The sequence below is a fragment of the Lithobates pipiens genome, unplaced genomic scaffold (genome assembly GCF_037356315.1).
Source record: "Lithobates pipiens isolate NorthernLeopardFrog02 unplaced genomic scaffold, aLitPip1_a1.2 Scaffold_16, whole genome shotgun sequence".
Lineage (NCBI taxonomy): Eukaryota > Metazoa > Chordata > Amphibia > Anura > Ranidae > Lithobates > Lithobates pipiens.
In genome coordinates, this window is record NW_027507748.1 from 378,210,243 (window position 1) to 378,235,648 (window position 25,406).

General features: G+C 39.7%; 1 protein-coding gene across 1 annotated transcript in view; it reads left to right on the plus strand.

The window, feature by feature from the left end:
* SRRM3 (serine/arginine repetitive matrix 3) overlaps positions 1–25,406 on the plus strand; it is a 577,610-nt gene that overhangs the window by 454,947 nt on the left and 97,257 nt on the right. The window contains exons 6-7 of the mRNA XM_077482193.1: positions 10,631–10,711; positions 22,118–22,186. Of these exons, the coding sequence (XP_077338319.1) occupies positions 10,631–10,711; positions 22,118–22,186 (150 nt within the window). The remainder of the gene's footprint in view (positions 1–10,630; positions 10,712–22,117; positions 22,187–25,406) is intronic.

Genomic DNA, 25,406 nt, shown 5'->3' on the forward strand with positions numbered 1-25,406 from the left:
ATAAGGACAAAGTTTAGTGTTATGATTAGAGGAAGGCAAAGAGTTTAAAGTGAGGGTAAGGATATGGTGGGCAAAGTTAATACTGAATGAACATGCTTAGAATGAAATTGCTAATTATTCTTAGCAATTATTATATTACTAGAGCAATTATTAATTATTATAAAGTGGTTCTAAAGCCTAAACTTTTTTTTTTTAACCACTTAAGGAGCGAGCCTTTTTGACACTTTTTTACTTAGAATAATTTTTTTTGAAAATGACTTAGAACCCCCAAACATTATATATTTTTTTCTAACACCCTATAGAATAAAATGGCAGTGGTTATAATACATTCTGTCACACTGTATTTTGTGCAGCGGTCTTACAAGCACACTTTTTTTGGAAAAAATATATTTTTTTTTAATAAAAAAAAAAAAGACAACAGTAAAGTTAGCCCAATATTTTAGTATAATGTTACGCTGAGTAAATTGATACCCAACATGTCACACTTCAAAATTGTGAACACTCGTGGAATGGTGACAAACTTTTACCCTTTAAAAACCTCCATAGGCGATGTTTAAAAATTTCTACAGGAACCCTGCTATTGCCTTGCTCTGCTGACTAACTTGCCCAAACATCAGCTAGTGGCATTCCTGAGACGTGAACCGTGTCACCGACGTGAGAGACTCTCACCCCTACTCTTCATACCTCCTTCTTCTCATTCTTTCTTTCCTATCTTCTTCACTTAGTGCGGGTAAGACACCATATCACTTGTCTACCACCTGTTCTCCAAACGAGCTCGAACAATTCTAACTCACACTTGCCCCGCTCCTGGGCCTGTCACCCTCTCACCTCCCTTCTTCTAGTTACAGATTCATGGCCCAGAATGGGCCAAATCTCCCTACTTTCAGGTGTCTGCCAGGTACTAACTCTTACCACGTAATATAGCTGTATGATCTTCTACTACAGACTCATGCTACTAACAGGTGCCCCGAAAGAAAGTGTCGATGCAAATAGCTTGCAACATATGCGGCTCATATAATACGCCTTTGGTCCTGGTCAAGGACCACTCAATAGTTATGGAAATGCCCCCACCTGTTCACAGTTTGATCCCACTAGAGGCGAGCGGGTGGTCTGGAGGCACACTCCATTATATTTATCTAAAGATATATGTCCCTCACCTCAGTTCCCTAACCCACCCTGTTTCATTCAATTATCTCTAAGATCGTATTCTCATTAACTGTTCTTACGTGTATAACTTTATATATGTTACGATTTGACATGTGTGTACCCCAAGCAAATGTACATGTGAATTTTCTTGTCTTTCTTCTTCTGTATTCCTAAATAAAAAATTATTGAAGGAAAAAAAAAACTTCTACAGGTTACCAATTTTGAGTTACATAGGAGGTCCAGGGCTAGAATTATTGCTCTCACTCTATCGATCATGGTGATACCTCACATGTGTGATTTAAACACCATTTTCATATGCGGGCGCTACTCATGTATGCGTTCGCTTCTGCATGTAAGCTCGTCAGGATAGTTTGCTTTAAAATAAAAAAGGTTTTTTCTTATCTATTTTACTTTAAATTTTTTATTTCGACACTGTCTTTAAAAAAAAAAAAATGGGTCACTTTTATTCCTATTACAAAGAATGCAGACATCCCTTGTACTAGGAAAGAAGCATGACATGACCACTTAAATATGAGATCTGGGGTCAAAAAGACCTCAGATCTCATATTTACACTAAAATGCAATAAAAAAAAAGTCACTTGAGAAATAAAAAATAAAAAAATTCTCCTCTAAGAGCTATGGGCGGAAGTTACGTTTGACGTCGCTTCCACCCTTCCATGCTGTGGGTTCGAGCGGGGGCCATCTTCCCCTCGGTCGACAACCAGGCATCCACTGGAGAGGACGCTATCAGCGAGATGACCAGAATGTGGTGGGAGGGGGGTGAGCACCTGTCCCGTCGCTGATGAAAGTGATCTTGCTGCGAATGTGCCACTTTTATCTTAAAGGGAAATGCACGGCATTTCTGAAAACGCTGAGTTATGTCAGCTAGCTGCTGGCATAACCCCAGTATTTAGCATCAAAATATGGGAACGTCATTTTGTATGCAGTGGTTAAAGGTGTTTATTTGTAGTTTTCATTTTTAAACTACGCAAACAAAACAACAAAATGGCATCTAACACGGCGATGGCAGCAGTATTGTTAGCTACGCAGAGCCCATCAAAAAATACAAATCAGGATAACATATACTATACCAATACAGTAAAAAATGTTTTAATATTTATCTACCCCCCTCCCACAACATTTACTTCGCTTGACCCATCGCTGTAACCATAGCGGCTCTTCCCACGCTTTGCTGAGGCAGCAGTAGCCATTGGCTCTTGCTGCTGTCAGTCAAATCCTGTGACGAGGGAGTGGGGGACAGGGCTAAGCTGCATTGTCTGTGTCTAGGAATGCAGTGAGCGCGGCTCGAGGTCAAGCCAGAAGGTGTGCTGCAATAGGAAGCATTCCATTGTGCAGAGAAGGTACTTATATCATGTTTGTTATTTTAAAGAAAAAAATTGACTTTGCATTCATTTTAACACTAGCAGATCCATGCCCATGTGTCCTATGTCAATGAAGTCAGGTAAAGTTAAGCGTTTATTATTTGATCATTTAGTCTTGTGAAGGAGAAATTCCACTCTGCATGATTGGTTTTGAAGTCACCAGGTTCACTTGACTTTACTGCACCACACCTTACTCTAGTAAAGCACTGCATGTGTGAAAAATGTCACCCTTTTAGACCACCACTATTATAGATGTCCTATTCAATTGCTCAATAACCTTAAACCAAACCTACCTTACTCTTAAGGGCTACAACCTTTTGCAGCCAATATGAGCCTACTCTGTTGAAGCTAGGCCGTGACAAAACAGATTGTCCCAGTATGCTATTGGTTATTGTACTTATGAATTAGCAGTAAAGAATAAGCACCCTTTATTAAATAAGGCCATTAGGCTTTGACATTTTGCTCCTGCGATTACAACTGCTTCAATGTTAACCACTCAACAGCAGTAATAATAGCCATGTGCATACATGACATGGTATATAACTTTTATAACCAAGTGCTTCATTCTCCGTACTACATCATTGCGAGCACACAATGGAGGTAAACAGGTCACAAAGACAATTTGCTCTTTTCTGACCATTGAAGATGGCTTTTTTAATGTCTGCTGGTAAGATGCAGGAACTGAAGCAGCAAATTGCTGGTCACAGGGGAGATGAGATAAATCCGTTCACTATGTGCCACTGAAGATGATTGATTTTTAACGGGCTCTGATTAAATGCTTTAAATGCTGAAAAATGGCTGCCCTCTGCCGTGTAATAACTTTCATTATTAATGCAGCTCGTTAAAGGATAAGCAGAATAGAAAGGAGGGCTGGACTGGGAGTGGAAGAATTTGACTTTTGAAAAAAATGAAAGAGAAAAACGAGATTGAGCGAAGGTATTGAAGAGGAAACCTATTGAAAAAAACAGACTGAAAAGCAGATACAGAATTTGTATTCCTTGGAGATACCCATTTAGGAAATGTGAGAGCATGGAAACATCTTAACCAATCCATTGGATTGAATAGGTCATTAATAGAATATTCTAGTATGTTTGAAATGGAAATAAAAAAATAAAAAAATCTTCTAGCATTTGAAGATACTAGCATCTGGATGCTTACAATACAGTGGCCTAACATAACCTAAAATGAGGCAGAATTATCAAGATTCATGCATCAAAACAGTGCAGAATTGGTTGTGAATGAATACTTAATGCTTGTATCTCCTCCTCAAGTATGTGTAGAGTCTAGCAAGCCATTGGATATCTCCCTTGCAAGCACTTAACAGTTTTTTTGTGAGTAAGGCTCCCTTTTTTTCCTAACATACTTTACCTTTTGGGGTAGGGTAAAAAATAAAAGCACCGTAAAGGGGGGATAAGGCCTTTATTGATGGGTTATTACAGAAGGATGATACAGCAACCATGCCTTAGGAAAGGGAAAGCTACAGGTGGAACTGTTGGCAGTGGAATCTCCTTCTTTCTTAGCAGCTATAGGTGGTATTGCATGATGATGATTGGCAAACACAAATACTGCGATATAACTATCCTAGGGCATTACAATGTTCTGCAGAAAGTCTAAGATTTTCCAGAGAAAAAAAAATGCATTCATTTTGATGGATCTTAAGCTCTTTTAAAGAAAATAGCTTTATATGTGTCTGGAAATCTTTTTCCCGTTACTTTGCTATGTAGCCGCGTTTTTGTCACTGACACCACTGTTGTGGTGAATAGTAGATTCCTCCACTAGTTGCTGTGGTTCCTTTTGCTGATGCCCAGTCCCTGCAGGATATAGAAGAAATGTAAGGGTCATCGGAAGGAACCACAGCAGGCAGAAGGGGACGTGTTTCTCCATACATATAGCAATGTGAGATAGAATCAGTGCTTTGCTACAAACAGGTTAGTGTGAAGTTTTCTACACAAAGTACTAAAGAATTGTTTTAACCCCCCCCCCCCCCCCAATATGATTGCTTTATATACTGTGTTTAGATGCTGAGTAGTGCAAAGAAGGACATCTGTAGGGCCAATGTGGCCATGTGTGACCCAGCAAAGCGTGAGGCTTTCAGGGACTAATGGAGCTGTCAACATTTTTAGGACTCTAATTTACACAGAAAAGAAGTGACATAATTCCACAAATGTGAGTTCTACCAAGATGCAATGCTATGTCAGAACTTACAGCCAAAAAATGGGTAATCCACATGCACATGCTAATTATTGTGGCAACACATCACCTGTAACATAGTTAGGCAACATTCCTAATTGACAGCTCTCCCCTAGGCATAAAGGTAATTGCGTGTGCTTCACATACAAACAGCATTTATTTTTATTTTTTAAGCAGAGAATAGCCTCCTGAATGGAATTTCAGTGACTATTAACAGTAACAAGAGGTGTTCTCTAAGATATTAATTAATATCAGTGAGGGAAATATAGTTCCTTTCTGTTCAGATGATAAATCATATTAACAAAGAGTTGTGAAACAAAAAGTACTGAAGAAACAGAAAGAATTAAATGTAGTATAAATATGCAGTTTATAACAACACTTAGGCCGTGGATAGGCAACCTCAGCACTCCAGCTGTGGTGAAACTGCAACTCCCATCATGCGTCTGCCTCTAGGAGTCATACCTGTGACTTTCAGGGTCTTGCAATGTCTCATGGGACTTCTAGTTTCACCACAGCTGGATGGCCGAGGTTGCCTACCACTCACAGCGGAGGTCCAGCAATATCACAAACAATGCACACATGGCAGAAAGAATGGAAGCAATAATTGTGCTGTGCTTTATTTATTATATAAGAACATTGACCTTCAGCTGAGCAACCTGGTCCCTGGCTCGCACTGATCAGTTTGATCTTGACTATGAGCAGCACAGGTTCTGCATGATCCACTAAGCTGCAAGAAAACAGTATCAATTTATAAATGTAGTACTTGTTCTGTTAAAAATATATATACAGTATCTCACAAAAGTGAGTACACCCCACACATTTTTGTAAATATTTTATATCTTTTCATGTGACAACACTGAAGAAATTACATTTTGCTACCATGTAAAGTAGTGTACAGCTTGTATAACAGTGTAACTTTGCTGTCCCCTCAAAATAACTTAACAGCTGTTAATGTCTAAACCGATGGCAACAAAAGTTAGTACACCCCTAAGTGAAAATGTCCAAATTGGGCCCAAAGTGTAAATAGTTTGTGTGGCCACCATTATTATGCAGTACTGCCTTATCCCTCTTGGGCATGGAGTTCACCAGAGCTCCACAGGTTGCCAGTGGAGTCCTCTTCCACTCCTCCATGAAGACATCACGGAGCTGGTGGATGTTAGAGACCTTGTGCTCCTCCACCTTCTGTTTGAGGATGCCCCACAGATGCTCAATAGGGTTTAGGTCTGGAGAAATGCTTGGCCAGTCCATCGCCTCATCAGTGGCCATCAGGGCATCCTCATCAGTGGCCATCAGCGCAGCATACCAATGCTGCCTTATCAGTGCAGCTTCATCAGTGCCCATTGGTGCAGCTTATTAGTGCCATCAGTGCGACCTCATCATTGCCCATCAGTGCAGCATATCAGTTCTGCCTTATCAGTGCAGCCCCATCCAGGCAGCTTATCCTATCCATGCCACCTCATCAGTGGCCATTTAGTGCAGCCTCATCAGTGCCCATGAGGGCAGCCCTATCAGTACAGCATATCAGTGCAGCCACATCAGTACCCATCATTTTTAAGTAAAATGAATATATGCGGCGCTACCTAAACAATAAAACAAAATAAATAATTTACTAAAGTGCAACAACTGCAAATGAATTGCAGACTAAAAGTGCAAAGGTGAATCCACCTCACTATAGTGATGTGATGTGCAATGATAGAACAATAAATATATTACATCTAATGTAGAATAAAAAATTAATAATCATATACGTGCATAAATAATCAAAAATCATAAGTGAAACTCATTCCAAAGTACAGAATATAAAAAATGAAGATGCTAAATAAGCAATAATGTGCAAAATGCTATAATAAATGGTGATCATCAAATAAAGTCCATGCAAATAATTGGTGACCATACAGCAAAGTCCATGCAAAAAATATAAAGTGGCTTCCAATGCGTGACAATCCACTGCAAACTTCAGTGCCCAACTTGTGCACCACCAGTTTCCCCCAGCCTCTCACCTCAAATATATAGCATAAAAGCGCTGTATGTACACAGATGCTACTCCGTCCTTATCCGTCCAGCCTCAGATATATACCGCTGTACGTATACGGTTATCACTTCCCCAATTTCTCCAAATACATCCAGTTAAAATTGGTAGTACATAGGGAATGGAAGAAAGACAAGGGGGGCTCCCATGTGTAGTATCAAAACATAACTTTAATAAATCAATATCCTCACTTACATGTAAGCAGATACCAGCGAATTCGTAGCAACACGAACTTCACGGTCTCGGCCGCGACCGGAAGTGATATGTGTAACACCTAGCTCCTTCCCTGACGCGTTGCGTCACAACCTCGTGACTTTATCAATTACAGCATATTATTGTCCATAAGTGCAGCATATCAGTGCCCATCAATGCAGCCTATCATTGCCCATCAGTACAGCTTATCATTGCCTATCAGTGCAGCATATCATTGCCTATCTGTGCAGCATATCATTACCCATCTGTGCAGCATATCATTGCCCATCTGTGCAGCATATCATCGGCCATCAGTGCAGTCTATCATTGCCCATAAGTGCAGAATATCAGTATCCATAATTGCAGCATGTCATTGCCCATCAATTAAGTATATTATTGCCCATAAATGCAGCCTACCATTGCCCATCAGTGTAGTATATTATTGCCCATCAATGCAGCCTACCTTTGCCTACCAATGCAGCCTACTGCAGCCTACCATTGTCCATCAGTGCAGTATATTAATGCCCATCAATGCAGCCTATCATTGACCAAAAGTGCAGCAGGGAGGAATCGGGAGGATCTGTCGGCCAGACCATGCAGAGCAGAAATTTCCCGTTGAGATACATCTTGTATATGAATAGCCACGCTATCAAACGAAATCTCACCCCCTGGACTGGCTACTCTAATAGAGAGCACACTGGTCCAATGCCGGTCCAGGAGGTGGGATTTCGTTTGACAATGTGGCTATTCTTATACACGATGTGTCTCGGGAGATTCCCGCTTTGCACGATCTGGCCGCTAGATCCTCCTGACAGTCTTCTGGCTGATCACTTCTGGAAGCAGCCTTTTTTAAAGGACATGAGGGCGCTTTAGGGGGGGCAGGGAATCCCCCCTCCGGGCCACTCTGAGGGCCATACCACTTCTGCCAGAAGCGATTAGCCAGGAAACTGTCAGCTCAGCCTGCCCTTGCTCCACACTCGCCCTCTGCTAAATTCCATTCGCCAAATGCGAGCAGGTGAGTGGAAATTTTGAGGGCTGATATATATATATATATATATATATATATATATATATATATATATATATATATAGGATAGGTTTTACTCAGGTGCAAATGGTAGCTGCAGTTCTGCAAACTGATTTAAAGAGAAATTTTGTTTAAAACGTAAAATATTTCTTTGTAAAAATGAAATAAGGAAGGTGAAATAGATAGGTGCTTTTTCACAAATTAATTAATGGAGATCTGTTCAATGTACTAAGCTGCAAGAGTCAGAGTATAACACTTTATAAAGTTAGAGTGTCGTTTGGGGGTTTATAAATGAAATATGCTTTCTGATTGGCTATTAGGGCTTTCTGTGCTTTGCAAATTGTTCTTTGACTTATTAAATAGTTTTTCTTGCTAGGAATTATGATTCTGTGCCTTCACAATGTTCATAATTAATGACCCAGAACAAGAAAGTCAGAACTCCTGATCTGTATGCTTGACCTTAGTCTCTGAAAGTATTGAAGGCATTGGATCAGCATTGTGGCTAACAAGGCTGGATTTATACTTTTTGGCTTTTTTGTCCAACTTTCTTGTGGTGCCCCGCTTCTACCACAGTCTTCTGGCTTGGCTAGCCATCACACTCACAAGATCATTTGTCATAGCCACCTTAAAACACCAAGCCTCTGAGCAGAGACATTAAACGAGTTTGTCCACTCTTTGTCAGTAGACCTAAAGACAACAACTAGAAGAGTGTAAAAACTGATTTACGTCTTTACTAACAGTTCATTTGTAGTTTTTAGACTCTGGCAGAGTGAACTTTAGGAGCACAATACACTACTCTATAAAATAAATGTAAACTATCAGGGGCAGTAAAAATGTGGACTCAGCAGATTTGCAGTCAGGGCCACAGTCTAGAACCATATCTTTTAAACAGAGTTTTGATACTGACAGTCAACAACGTGATATGTGGGTGGCTGTGTGCCACCACTGACAGCCCTGCCACTCAAAGCCACTGTCCATGTTAGCTATGCAGAAATCCAGCCCTGACAGCTAGGCAGCTAGCATGTTTATAGGCAGATCAACAATGTCAACTGATTTACGAGGGGCATTCAAGTCAAACCGGGACATTTAATTTTACAGGTATAAAAAGGGATGCTAGCATGGTGGTTCTACATGCAGTGGTAAGTAGCAAGTGTGTCCTATTACTAATAGGCAGCGCACATGTTGCCGGCCAGTCCAGAGAGTGTTAAGATGGCAGACAGCAGTGTTAGTGCGTGCACAGAACAGTGTGTGGTGATGAAGTTTCTTGTGAATGAAGGCTTAAAAGCTGCGGATATCTACAGAAGACTTCAAGCACAGTACAGTGCAGCACAGTACATTTGTAAGACACTTGTAAGACATTTGAATGGTGCAAACATTTCAAAGATGGCTGTACATCCATAAGTGACGATCCCGGCCATGGTGGTTCCCAGCTCACAGCAGTCATTCCTGTGAACATTCAGCGTGTGATACGTCTAATCCTGGATAATCTATACATAACCTGTCGTGAAATTGCACAAGAGACAAATCTTTCTATTAGCACCGCTAGATCCTTTTCCATTCTTAATCCACCTAGGTGTTCTCGAACTAGTGAATATTTTTCATTAATGTTTTTTGATCTCAAGTGCATTACTTTACATTTCTCCACATTAAACCTAATTTGCCATTTGTCTGCCCATTCTTTTATTATGTTTAGGTTGTTCTGCAAATTTTCTGTCTTGATGCAAGGTTATTACTCTGCTTATCTTTGTGTCATCCGCAAAGACTGAGACTGAACTAGTTATCCCATACTCTATATAATTTAATATATATGTATATATATATATATATATAGTGAAGCTATCTGTCCTAGGATGGTTTAGGCGTACTGACTAAACTTTCTATCCCGAACTTTACAGGCATAAGTTAAATATAATAAAAGCAGTGCAGCACATGGACAAACAAACAGAACAAATAAGGCAAGAAATTATGATAAAAAGTCAGTGATAGAAAAGCACCATCAAGTGTCCATAAATGGTGGTCCTATGGATAACAGACAAGGTGATCATGTGACGGCCTCCACCAACAGCAAATCCTAACCACTCACCTCAAAGTGTGAACCCCTGAGTATATCAGTCAGGTCACACAAGCAGTCCCTTCACAAGGATATGTATACTGGTCTGCTGGATGGGAGGATCGCTGGAGACAGGTGTATGCTAGTAACATGAGATCCTCTATGTCCTGACCAAAGCCCCGATAAATTTGTACATAGAATGACAATGGTACAATATAGTGCTCTCCATTGGGTAAAATAAAAAGCATTTATTAAGATAATGATTTCACTTACAAGTCAGGCACTGTTCCTCAGTGCTAAGGTGATAAAGCAGACATCAATAATATCCCATGAGGATAAACGGAGGACGTGGGTGACGTCCCATTGGTCACATGGTTCCGTGCATGTTATGTCATCAGCGGATGATCAGCGGATAGTTAAACTCTGGGATAAGTGTATAAATGTAGCAGGGGAGTATGCTTACAAATAAATGCAGTTTCCACTCCTTAAAATTTGTTATTTTATTTTATAAACTGAAAAGTCCTGTTTTGACTTGAATGCCCCTTGTATATATTTAAGTTGTCCTAAAGTCACTATAAAGCAAAGAGTACTTATGTATGAATTATATTTCTTAGGGCCCACAGAAAACTGAGCAGCTCAATATCACCTCCCCCAAAGAAAAGAAAGAAGAAGAAATCTGGACATAAAAGGAGTCGGTGAGTAGATTTCTTATCCATCTCTCAGTGTTCGCTGTATGTCTGCACTTAATCAGGCTAACCTGCTGGACCAGAGCCACCAGGAGAAGCTAATGATAAATTGGCAACATTTAGAAGCTATTACTGCCTCACTGCAATGCAGTAGCCTGATTTTTTTTCTAATTAGTTTTTTAGATGAGTGGAAGGATGCTATCTCTAGACATGAATAAAAAGTGACTAAGAATGTCAGTCAATAAATAGCCTTGCACATAAATCTTGCCATTATATATAAGGGATATGCTAAAGATTTCTACTTTTTTTTTATCGTTTATCTCCAATAAGCAAGCAAGGTGAGTGTAACATATGTGACTTTTTTTCTTTTATATTAAGTAAGCATGCTATTGATATAAATCAGTCATCAGTTATGAATTTGCATTGGATACTATAAATTTGGTACTTTGCTTTTAAAGCAGTATTAAACCCCAAACCAAAAATGTTGCTGCTTACCAGTCATTAGATGTAGTGGCTGCATTTGTTTGCTTTTTTAGTTTTTTCCCCCCCCCCCGCTTTACCAGGTGTCCTGGCCAGTAACACACCTCCTTTATTAGGGAGACATAACTCTGGATGAAGGCCCACGGGGGGCACAGCAGACAACAGCATTGTCAATCCAGTGAGAGAATAGGGTTTATTGTACTAGCAAATTTAAATACACAAACAAATTGAAGCCAAACTCAAGCTCACACTTTAGAATCAGTCAGAAACAGAAAACTTTTTTTTTTACCTATTGGGATAAAGGTTTTACATAAATAAATACAAGATTATCATTGCAAGCACCCCTGTCAGTATTAAATGGTTTGTCTATACCCTGTAAACTGATAACTTACATCTGGAAGAGAGTTTGTTCTTTTGAAAAACAACAAACTCACTGGCTGGATCATCAGATGAAAATAAAAGAAGAAAAGAAAGCTTAAAAATAAAGAAAGACTAAAAAGGAAACAAATGCAGCCTTTACATCTAAGAATTAGTAAGATGCAATATAATAAATGTTTGCATTTGGGTTTAATACACTTCTAAGTGTAAGGAGCTTTGCAAGGTGTCTGTTGTATTTGTGGTGTGTGATCCTTTATGCTATGTCACCAAAGCCTGCAGAAAATGGCTGTGTGGAAACAGCATTGAAGCTCAACTTTATCCCAAATGTATTTCTGGTAAAGGATGGAGTGGGAAAGGGTTAGAACCTCTGTCATTGCTGTGCCTCCATTGTGATCATTTCCTTTCAGTCAAGGAGACACTTGTCACGGGGACAAAAAGTGAGGCCAAGTCTCCCAGTGGTAAAAACGACAGCTATAACATCCTGGTAGAAATTCTAACCCCTAACAAGGTTATTAGAAAAGTGTTTTAATGCTAGCTGTGCCTTTGTAGAAATGTATATCCATTAGCTCCCAGGGAACCATAAATAGGAATAAAGTACTTCCAGGCAAGTTTGACAGTGCAAGACAGCACTGGAAAATGATTATCTTGTATATTGTCTTTGTTTCCTATCTTGCTTGGTTATGCTTGTTCAGGGCTGAATATGTTTATATCTTTCATTTGACAGATAAAATACAACATCTAAGGCCCCATAAACACTATTAGATTTTCTGCAGATTTTGTATTCAGATTTACCAAAACCATGTAATGCAAGGGCCTGTCTGATTGCATACAAATTGAAACTCTTAAGGTTTGACCTCATATTACATGGTTTTGGCAAATCTGAAGACAAACATCTTCAGAAAATCTAATAGTGTGTATGAGACTGGTAAAATGGAACATAATGATTGATGATATCACTCACTAGCCTTAAACTATGAGTATTTTAAGATAGCTGAAGATGTACTTTTAAAGCTATTTGTGATAGACATTAAATAGTGTCAAAACTGTTTTCTTGGAGTAATTAAATGCTGAAGTATAGTTATTCATAAGAGCATCTGCCATAGTTATTATGGTTTGACAGTTTTTGGACAGCTTGTGGATATTTGAACTTATAAATTTAAACTAGTTGTTGGATTATTGCAGCAGATAATAGTTTTCTCCATTGCTGGCAGGTATTTTTTTCGTTGGTTTAATGGATTGTTATATCTAGGTTTGTATAAAAGGGTATACCTTAGGATAATCTAATGCAAGGTATGAACTTATATAACAGTTGCTAGAGCTTGCTGGGGGTAAAAAGGTCGCTTATAGATTAAATATTTAAAACAAATCGCTATTGGTAAGAGGATAGCACTAATTTTAATACATATTGCTTACTTCTCTCACTGTAACATTTATAGGTCAGCTGTAAGCAGTGACGACTGGTGCTCCATTTTTTTGGGGGGGGGGCGGCAAATAAACCTCCACTCTCTTACTCCCACCCCTCACTGGCCTAGAGCCTCAAGCTCTAATCAGGTGCTTGAAAAAAATTGAAATCCATGCCTTGCATTAGGGGCCGGGTGCATGGATTAGGGGGGCTGTGCCCCATTGACTCAAGGCTGTAAATGGTTCCGAAGGTGCTTCAACAAAGTATTTAGCAAAAACTGGGAATACTTATTGTATGTACATGTGATTTTTTGTTAAATTTTTTTTTTATAAGATTTTTAAACAGACTTCTTTCACATTGTCAATATAAAGTATTGTTGTAGAATTTTGAGGAAAATAATGAATTTAATCAATTTTGGAATAAGGCTGTATGTGGAAAAAGTAAAGCGCTGTGAATACTTTCTGGATACACTGTATATATAGACTCTCCGTTCTATACATGCACACACTATATTTTCAATTGAAAAATACTATACATGCTCAACAATTTCCCAAACAAACATAAGACAGAAAATAACAAGAGAGGTTTAATTATTTCAAAAGCTGAGGAAACTTTAACAGTGAATGACAGATGTTGTTGTGATGAATATACTGTGCACATATATCACCAACTCTTCAAATCCAGTTTAATAGATTTACTATCTTTCATCAAAGTCACAAACAAGATTGCAAGGTTTCAGAAGCTAGAAGGACTCCTTTAAGGCTGAGGTCAATATAATATTCTTGATGTAAGACAATAAAATCTATTGAAATCATAGGAAACTCGCACTAAGGAATTGTGGTCAAATCCTTTTGCTGCTGCTTAAAGTGCTAAACACCTAAACAATCCTTTACAAAAATATACAACAGCACATGCAGTATAAAAAAATATATAACTAATAAGTGAAAAAATATATAGTCCTTAAAAAGTGAAATATAATTATACTGTCAGTAAAACAAATACACTCTGTGACACAATTATAAATATATCATCCCAAAATTAATGGATTTCTCACTGGACCTTCTTCTTATAAAGTGTTCCGTTCTCAACTAAAAATCAACAAAATGCTGTAGTTCTACAAAAAATCAAACTGTGAAAAGTGGCACTTGTGCCCCTTACTCACTAGAAGGAATGGACCCTTAGCATTTCAGCCTAAAGGTCTAACACACTCTTTGAAGTTTACAGATGGCTTTGCTGGTAATATATCCTGGAATGGCTGACAAGCTTCCTCTGTTACATTCCAAGAATGCCTTTATTTTGGACATTGCGCTCAGTAGTGCCCAGTGTACCCACAGTTGTAAGACTCAGCTGAGAATCTTCTGTCTTTCAAGCTTGTTCCCATGTCAGATGCAGGTCTTCTAAGTTAGGGTGTCATTGCCTACTTTATGGTTGGTGATCAACTGTTGCATCCCTGCCTGGGTCTCTACCACTTGTACTACTGACTGAATCTCGGGGAAGGGTTGCTGAAAGATGGATTGTGAATGGTCCATCTGTTGTCACTTGCTTTAGGGCCTCACGGGCAGGAGGCATTTCACTTTCTTTATTTTCTGCGGCATCCAGAAAGGTCTGTGCTGAATACATGGAGGCACCATTGTGACATTGCTCAGAACCTGTGGGATTGTTGTTTTTTGAGACTTTGTGGCTAACAGGACCTCTTCATCTTCATTTATTTTGATTAGCTTAAAATAGGTCAGTGCATTGTTTTGGTCTCTAGTTTGAAGTTTCAACATTATGGTGGCTAAGTATTGTACCCCTGTGATAACTTAAGTCCACAAGGCCTGCCTGCTGGTCCCATCTCACCTTTAAGGATGGCCTGGTGGAGAATCATGTCCAAGTGATTGATGAAAGTTGACAAACTCCCCCCTTTCTCCAGGTATCGGTATCCTCTTTGGTATCTTCTTCTCAGCCTTATCACTAAGATCAAGTGTAGTATCTTGTTCTTGTTCTTGGAGGGGCAGTGCAGTTAGTATTTTATCTGATGTAATGTGGTGGGAGGGATCCTTTTCCTCCCATTCTGAATGTGGCTTGGTGCACCAGGCTTGTCCCTTGTTCTAATGCCTTTCTGGGCATTTGTCTTGCCAAGGGCTGGGTGGTGCAAGAAATACCTGGTGATGTGCCGCCTGGGAGTGGCAAAACAGAGATGCCAGAAAATGACTATGGGTATGGGACCCTACTCTGTTTTTATTGGCACTTGGTCATGTCATTTGATGCTTACTTGCACAGTATCTTCTTCACAGGCCTTTTGGCCAGCTAGAGCGGTTTTTATATTGTCTGGAAGGCCCTCTGTGGGTATTCCACATGGAACTTTTTTTGTATGTGCTATCTTTCACCAGCACTTTGCACTGCACATGTGTTTGTTGTTGTTTTACTTTATTTATACACAGCAATGATGGTGCAGGTTATTGGGGTCTGTCCTGATGTCAGGGGTAGGTTTTGTAGCCTTTGGCTTTTTACCTCTACCCAATCGGAGGGGTCGCTCTTTGGGAGAGCCCTTCACCAAGTACTTGGTGGACAGGCTCCGGCTGGTTCCAGCTTCTTCCTAGATAGAAAATTGAGTGCCTTGCACCCTGGACAGGGTTCAGGGTTAGAGGCCCTTCCTTTTCATGGCTTTGGCCAAAATTCAGACTTATTAAGTAATGACTTACAATGTGTTAAAGTGGTCTTAAGACATTTTAGGAATATTGGCATTCTGGTGTATTGACATCAGGAGTATTGGCATGTTTCAGGCTCAGAAAGGTCCTTTCAGTTTTAAGGCTTAAGCAGTTTAAGTATAGCATAGAAGAATCAAAGAGTGGTTTCACGTAAAAATGGTAGGCACTAGCCAATATATCTGCTTCAAGGGGCTTGTTATTGTTTTTTGACTAGAGTTATCTTTACATAATTTATATAATAAATATGTTATAAAGAGAATGCATGTTACTTGTCTTACCGAGTTCTTTTTTTCTGTTATTAGGATTCAAATGTGGTTTTTAGTCTTACTCGCATACCACAAGTAGCTGGAAACGTTTCTGACTTTAGGTTGTAATTTAGAAAGGCATTAATTCACAACATCCATCATGCTTATGGAAGACTTTTATGGGACCTAAAATGTAGAGAAAAGACAGAAAAGCATGAATATGCCATTTTAATTCCTTGGAAATGATGTGCTTGGTTTAATTTGCTTTTAGGGAACTTCATAGTTTAGCACCTGCCTATAGCATTTTTTTTCTCAGCAGTTGAAATTACTTTAAAGCATTCTTCTCTCAAAGCATTCTTCTCTCAAAGCTAGCTCTGCCAAGGAGCTGACTTTTAATATTTTATTTGTTGAAGCCATCATGAAGGTATTAAACATCTGCCATGACACAACCAGACAGGGTAGAAAAAAATCCAGAACCCCAATACCTAATGATCAGATGGAGATCAGCTGAGCAGCAGAGCAGATGAGAAATGTAATTCACAAACAGCTCTGTAAATCATAAAGTTTATTCTATATGAGTTTATTTGTTGGCATTTGGACCTTGTATCTACACTAGTAGCAATAAGGCAAAACTCATTGCAGACTACAAGCATTATGTACTTTGGTACTTCCAGTCACAGCTATTTGCCATTTATCCCCCTGATTGCAGAGCTACTCCATATCTGTACAGTTATATAAGCTCTATCCCTGGTGAAGGGAGACCAAGACACAAACCAGTGGTGTCAGAAGTTGCATGGATCTAGATGTAAAATTATTTACACAGGGTTTCTCTCCCCATTCATGCCAATAATCTTTATTGATCATTTTGCATACAGTTGCTTTTGAAGTTTATTTATTGGAAGTGGATGAGATGTGTAGCTTAGCAAAGCTGTAGAAAATAATTTTGTAATGGTGTGATGTAAAAAATGTGAATGTCCTTACTGAATGGTATAAATATCTCCTGCATGAACCTACACTGTACTATAGTAAGTTGTAGCTTGTCTTTTCATTTGTTTTCTTGTCCACTTGGGTTTTAGTTTTGTTATAAGAAGACCTGATTGGTAGTATCTTTAGTATAGGACAGACGTATCAATCCACCATTACACAGACATCGGAAGAAAACTGTAAATGGGTTTCTATGCTTACGATGATCAAAGTGCTCTGCGTTTTACTTCTGCATCAAGCCTAGGATTTTATGGGTGCTCAGAGAATATGAATAATAAGCCTTTGCCATAAGTAGGACACACACTAAAATATTTTAACATAATATTTTTCTGACATATTTGCATAAACAAACTGACAGCCACATTTATCAATACACTATAATAAAAAATGCATTAGCAACTCATGCAATACACACAGTTCCCTCTATTTTAAGATTATAATGGCAGCTAAAGTCCATGAGGTTAGACTAACCTGTATGCCTATAACATACGCTAGTCAAAATGAAAAAAAATGGCCTTAAATGCATACAAGGAGCACACTCTGTGTGCTCAAGGCTTAAAGGCATAATGTCTGTACATAAAACAAACTGTGCAACTTTGATTGCTATACAGTGCCTTGCAAAAGTATTCACCCCCTTGGCTTTTTACCTTTTGTTACATTACAGCCTTTAGTTCAATGTTTTTTTTTTAATCTGAATTATATGTGATGGATCAGGACACAATAATCTAAGTTGGTGAAGTAAAATTAGAAAAATATATACATAAAACTATTTTCAGAAATAAAAAAAATGATAAATGGCATGTGCATATGTATTCACCCCCTTTGTTATCAAGCCCATAAAAAGCTCTGGTGCAACCAATTACCTTCTGAAGTCATATAAGTAGTGAAATTATGTCTACATGTGTGCAATCTAAGTGTCACATGATCTGTCATTACATATACACACCTTTTTGAACAACCCCAGAGGCTGCAACACCTAAGTAAGAGGCACCACTAACCAAACACTGCCATGAAGACCAAGTAACTCTCCAAACAAGCAAGGGACAATGTTGTTGAGAAGTGCAAGTCAGGGTTAAGTTATAAAAAAAAATCCAAATCTTTGATGATCCCTAGGAGCACCATCAAATCTATCATAACCAAATGGAAAGAACATGGCACAACAGCAAACCTGCCAAGAGACAGCCTCACACCAAAACTCACGGACCAGGCAAGGAGGGCATTAATCAGAAAGGCAGCACAGAGACCTAAGGTAACCCTGGAGGAGCTGCAGAGTTCCACAGAAGAGACTTGAGTATCTATACATAGGATGACAATAAGCTGTATGCTCCATAGAATTGGGCTTATGGCAGAGTGCCCAGAAGAAAGCTTTTACTTTCAGCAAAAAACAAAATGGCAAGTTTTGAGTTTACGAAAAAGCATGTGGAAGCATGTATGAAGGAACATGCTCTGGTCTAATGAGACTAAAATTGAACTTTTTGGCCATTAAAGAAAATGCTATATCTGGAGCTATATCTGGAACAAACCCATCACATCACCCAAAGAACACCATCCCCACAGTGAAACATGGTGGTGGCAGCAGAGTTGAAGGAAAGATGGAGAGTGCTAAATACAGGGATATTCTTGAGCAAAACCTGTACCACTCTGTGTGTGATTTGAGGCTAGGAAGGAGGTTCACCTTCCAGCAGGACAATAACCCAAAACACACTGGTAAAGTTTTAAGGGGATTAATGTGTTGGAAGGGCCTAGTCAAAGCTCAGACCTCCATTCAATAGAAGATCTGTGGTCAGACTTAAAGATTGCTGTTCACAAATACAAACCATCCAACTTGAAGGAGCTGGAGCAGTTTTGCAAGGATGAACGTGCAAAAATCCCAGTGGTTAGATGTGGCAAGCTCATAGAGACTAATCCAAAGCGATTTGGAGCTGTGATAGCTGCAAAAGGTGGCACTACAAAGTATTGACTTTAGGGGGGTGAATAGTTATGCACATTGACTTTTTGGCTGCATGCACACGAAGGTTTTAAAAAATGGGCTGTAAAGCTAGTACAGACACCAGGAAAAAAGCAGTGTTAAAAATGCATTTTTTTCCACGTTTTGCATTGAATTCAATGCATGTTAAGCCGCGCTAGCTTTCAGCCACGTTTCTCTGTCTCCATTCAAAATCAATGATTCCCTATGGGAGCCCCATTGATTTGAATAAAGGTTGCACCAGAAATCGGATCAAGATGATACAACTTGCGGTGCGACTTGTGTGCTGAGAATCTTTTGCGTTAAGTTCCCCCCTAAGACGATACCAGACCCTTTGGTCTGGTATGGATCTTAAGAGGAACTTCTACACAAAAAAAACGGCATGGGGTCCCCCAAAATCCATACCATACCCTTATCCAAGCACGCAGCCTGGCCGGTCAGGAAAGACGGTGGGGACGAGCGATCACCCCCCCTCCTGAACCGTTTCAGGCCACATGCCCTCAACATTAGGGGTGAGTGCTTTGGGGAAGGGGGGCGCCCTGCTGCCCCCCACCCCAAAGCACCTTGTCCCCATGTTGATGAGGACAAGGGCCTCTTCCCGACAACCCTGGTCGTTGGTTGTCAGGGTCTGCAGGCGGGGGGCTTATCGGAATCTGTGAGCCCCCTTTAATAAGGGGGCCCCCAGATCCCGGCACCCCACTCTATGTGAATGAGTAAGGGGTCCATCGTACCCCTACCCATTAACCTGGGGCAAAAGTGTCAATTAAAAAAACACACTACACAGATTTTTTAAATAATTTATTAGACAGCTCCGGGGGTCTTCTTCCGACTTCGGGGGTCTCTTCCGACTTCTTCTGCCTCTTCTTCCGCTCTCCAGTACCTTTTGCCAGGCTCCTCTGCTATCTTCTTCCAGCTCTTTTACTAGTGTTGGCCCGGTCTTCGCCGTCGTCGTCTTCTCTCTTCTCTCTTCCGATGTTGACACAACGCTCTCTCCCACTGTAATGCAGTGATCCGACTTCTGGTACGACCTCTATTCAAATCAATGGGCTCCCATAGGGAACCATTTATTTTGAATAGAGACATAAATGCCTGATGAGGCTTAGCACAGTATTAATTTGTGTTTAACACCTTGGTATGGATTTTGGGGGGACCCCCACGCTGTTTTTTCGGCATAGGAAATTCTCCTTAATATCCATACCAGACTGAAGGGGGTGAACCTCAAGCAATTTTTGAGGGGTTCCCCTTCAAGATTCTCAGCACACAAGTCGCACTGCAAGTTGGATCATCTTGATCTGACTTCTGGTACAACCTCTATTTAAATCAGTGGGCTCCCATAGGGAACCATTAATTTTGACTAGAGAAAGAAACACCTGACGAGGCTTAACACAGTGTTAATTCGTGTTTAAAGCGGAGGTCCACCCTAAAGTGGACCTCCGCTCATCGGAACCCTCCCCCCCTCCGGCGCCACAATTGGCACCTTTCAGGGGGGAGGGGGTGCAGATACCTGTACAGTACAGGTATTCTGCACCCACTTCCGGGATAGCTCTCTGCGGAAAGGGGCGTAGATTACGCCCCTTTCCGCAAGTGCCCGCCCCTTTCCGCAAGTGCCCCGCTGCCTGCTGGGAAACACACAGATCCCAGAGGCAGCGGGGACCGTCCTTATTGCGCAGCACGATTCGCGCATGCGTAGTAGGGAACCGGGAAATGAAGCCGAAAGGCTCCATTTCCTGATTCCCATACCCAAGATGGCGCGGCAGCACCCGACAGACAATCTAGAGATCGGCTTCGGGTGCCGACATCGCGGGCGCGCTGGACAGGTAAGTGTCACTATTTTAAAAGTCAGCAGCTGCAGTATTTGTAGCTGCTGGCTTTTAAAAAAAAAAAAAAACGCGGAGTCCCGGCGGACTCCCGCTTTAACACCTTTTGCCTTTTTACAGGTCTCACACTGGAGCCTCAGAACGCACTGGTCCTGGGGTTTTTTTTATAGCTTAAAAATGCCTATGCCATTTGCAGCTCAAAAAACGCCTAGGTGGGCATGAAGCCATAGACTAACATGGCCAGGTGTTTTTAAGCTGATAAAACATGGACACGCGTCTTTAAGCTGCAAAAAATGCTCAAAAAAGCAGCTGTAAAAACGTCCGTGTACATGAGGACTTTCTGTTATTTGTTTGCTTCATAATTAAAAAAAAAAATCTTCAAAGTTGTGGGCATGTTCTGTAAATTAAATGATGTAAATCCTCAAATGCCCCATGTAATCCATGTTAATTCCAGGTTGTGAGGCAACAAAACATGAAAAAATGCCAAGGGGGTGAATATTTTTGCAAGGCACTGTAATTGTAGGCCATTTGCATACCTCATGACGTCTGACTGGAAACCTTCTAGGATGTTGCTAAGGACATTGTTAAGAGAGGCCTAGTGTTACTGCTCACCAACCCTATCTTAAGACTGAGCGCTTTCTCTGATTTAAATCGCCTCATATGAGCTTTCTCTAACCTGATGCAGTAGCTGTGAGCTCAGTATTCGAGAGCTCATTCCTGTGATGGTTAAGATGAGCAGTAATACTAGGTCTCTCTTAGCAAATTTTTAGAAGTTTCCCAGTCAAGCTTCATAAGGTACGTAAATGGCCTACACCTATAGCAAGGGCATTATTCAACTTTAGTTAAAGCTGCTTGATTTGTATCATGTACAGATTACCTTATGTGCATAGGCAGTTTTTTATGGTAAAGGTGAACTAACCCTATAAGTCTTTGATCCAGGTGGAGTGCACCAGTCCACCCCACTCCCATCTGTTAAAAAATCTGGTGATCTGGGAATTTTCTTACCAGTGTTTATTGCAGGACTGTGATGCCAGTATAACCAAGGTAAGTATCACTTTACAGTCACTGTGGTCAGTAAAGAGCATGGAGCATGCAAGTAGGGAGGAGACATCTTTTAAAAGGTGGCTGCTGGTGGGGCAATTAGAGAAGCCTTCTGCGATCAATGCATCAATACAGTACTAAGTTCAGTAAAGTTACTTCATCACATTCATTGGTCAGATTCAAAATTCATTTAGTGTTTGAATATGAATGATGATACATTAAGCAGAGAGAAAGGAAGCTTGAGAGCCTAGACTTCAGGTGGCAAAACACTCCAATCCAAATGTGAGATTGTTCATTAAAATTGTTTTTATTCTAATAATTATGTTTTTATGTCATTATTACTGATTCGGGGTAGTGCGCTTGTTTTTTCAGTACAAAGAAGTAAGAATTGAGTATCTGTTCTTATTTCCAGCTGTGATAGTTCATCCCCAGTGCGAAAAGAAAAGAAGAAGAAAAGTGGCAAAAAGCACAAAAGAGACAGGTAATGTTATTTCAGAATTCATGAAAATCGGTGTTTCCCAAATCTGTCTGTAACTACTATATTACTTCTTGCAGAAAAAAAAAAGACACTCATAACTATGCATATATATATAAAACTGTTTCTATGTTGTAGGATTCCATGTATGTACTTATACTATATGTACTAATATTGTCACTAGATAGACGTGGTGCAATATAAAGGTTTGGAACCAAATAGTTTATTTTCTAATTATGTAACAATCTCTCACAGTAATCACTATCATGACTCTACAAATAATACCCTTCTTCTTGTCAGGTTTCTTGTGAAAAGCAGATAAATATTTTTAGCCATTTTTAAAGATGGGTCACAATTTTTCATAATCTTCATATGTTTGTTTCATCTGAAGTAAACCTGTGATTAAATGTTAAAAGAGGAGTATGAACTTTAAAAAAAAAATAAACCTTTATACTCACCTAGGTGAATGCATCGATCCAATGCTGAATCTGTATGCTCGTTTCTCATAAAATAGTAGCAAGGTGTTTATAACAGACTGAGAAAACTGAGGAAAATAAACTAAGCTAAACCATAGCTAGCAGAGAAGTTACTTTCCTGCTGTTGGTAATTTCTAGTAGTTTATATAAATATGACTTATGATGGTCCTTTCAGGCTTCGATTCTTTTATCTGATTGATGTGTGATTTTACCAAAATGATTGAATCCACAAACAATAGATTAGCCATGACTTCTCTTTCAATCAATTTAGACTTGATTTTTATCAGATTTAATCAAGCTGAGTTGATTGGCCAGGGCGAAATATTATTGATCATTTTGCATCAACTGGCAGCACTGAGATACTTTGTTCATGGATGCCATTGTATTTTGATCGATCAGATTACGAGATTACATGGTGGAAACAGGGAGGCAATTGATAGTTTATGATTTTAAGTTATGGTCATATCCCAATTATGGATGAAAATACACTTTCCTGGGTGTGTCATATCGATGTAATGGATTGATGACTATAGATTAATTATTCCTATAGTAAAAGATCATTTGTAAAATTGATCATTTATTGAAGCACATGTGGCCACCATTAGTCAAGGCATGAATGTTCTGTTTGCTTACAAATACTGCCCTGCCATAGTGAGTACATATGCTGTTTACTGTAATTCAAACTATAATAGGTATGTTTTCATAACGAATCCTTGCTCCATAAGTTGGGTCTGTACATCACAATTGCTGCAGTGTTTCCAAAAGGAGGTAGCAGTGTGCTCTGGAGAAGGATGGTGATGTGGTCCAGGTGAGGTCAACCTGGCATAAAGCTTGTTCAGCTGTGGTATATGCTGCCAGCTCAAAAGGCCAAGCAGTTGACAAATAATTACGAGTATCATAAGATACCTATTTATCTGATTTAATTACAGTATTCCCTCTAGATGTAGCAACAATTACTGTATTTACTGCTGGGGCCTGCCTGACTTTGTGCAAATTGAAACAAATTTTCTAGGTTGTCCCTCAAACTACATAATTTTTTTTACAATCAGAATGTATAATGGCGAACTGTAAAGTGAGTCTGTTAGATGGATAATTATAAAGCCCTGAAATGGTGTTATTATCTTTTAACTGCTGAAATGGCCAGATTTGAAGAAATAAAAATGGCATTCAGTCACAGGTATATGTGTATGCTTTATAGGTGGTATGCAAATTATGCGAATACAAAATTCTGTCGTTTTAGGTATCACTGCAGTAAAATGGCTTGGCATAGGGAAATGTAGTGAAGTCTGTTGCTGAAGGCACTGTATGAAACATGGGGACTTTGTCTCATCTGCTCAGGAAAAAGCTTCAAATCTTAACATGCTCAAATTTGTGTCTTTTTGAATACTGTTCGACATGCATTCAGATTCCAGTTTCAGCAGTGACATGGCTTCTTCTTCCTGCTTTGCACTGCTACATAATGGTCATGCTTTACTGTTCCTTCTCAAAATGCAAGAGTCGATTAATTCATAAAAAGCCATGCACTCCATATGAACTCATACCTCATCTCCTAAAAAGAAGACAGGGAGCTTCCACTAGTGGCCAGTCTACAAAGACAGGGAGCTTCCACTAGTGGCCAGTCTACAAATCTCTATTTTTAATACAACACCAAAAATAAGAGAATGTTTATAAAAATAACATTTCATAAAAAAAATAAAAAAAACATTTTTCTTTTATAGTATTTTTATTTAAAAAAGATACAATATGTTTGGTACATATGTACAATATGACAAATGTATAAAATAACAAGGTGGAGGTTGACATTTCAAGTGTGCAATACAGTGCTTCAGTGATATAGATTCCAAACAGTAGTTTTCAACTTTGTAATCATACTAAAATCTGGTCTTCTTAAGGCTCGGTTCACACTGGAAGCGGCTGCGGATCGCACAGAAGCGCTGTGCGTTCCTATTCTCCATTTCAGGGATGAATCAGGATCTATGAATCTGTGCCTGAGTCCGGTCCTGAAACGGAACCAAAGACGTGCAGCGCTCTCCGAAGCCGCAACGGAGATATGTGAACCGGCTCCATAGGGAGCCTGTCACACTCTCCTGCAATGCAAATTAGATACGGCTAAACCCCGCATCCAAATCGCATAGGTGTGAACCCAGCCTAAATGTTTGATAGAGTACTAAGTAGGGTCCAGTAGGATAGGGACAAAGTAGTCTCTAATTGATGGTTATTGACAAGCTATAAGTGGGTCAGGCGATAGTGTGGTCTGGAAGAGGCTTGAAAATATGCCTTAAATAGAGGGCCAAAATTTGGTGCCCACTGGACATGCCCACCAAATGTGCATAGGTCTCCACAAACTTAAAAACACATGGGGGGAATAATTTGGTGCACATTTTGCAATTCTAACTGGGACTATGTACCAGTGAGTCAGTACTTTAGAGTTTGTTATTTTTGGGAGGAGGTCCAAATCTCTTTCCAATAATCTGTCTCAATGGAGACACTGTGTTCTGTCGTCCATTGGTTAGTGTGTGCAGACAGTGGTATAATGGTGTTAATTAGTAGGTGTAGTTATATAGTTTAGAAGTGAGGTCTGGATCACTGTAGTTAGATCATTTGCGTTGGTTTTGTAGAGTTTGAAAAGATTTTAAAGATGTGGGCAGGGACGGTTTATAAAAAATTAATTTTGCGCTACCACTGCAATAAAGGAACTTTCCTCAGTTCTTCCATGGTAGTCTTCTGCAAAATTGTAGTTGCTGTGTATA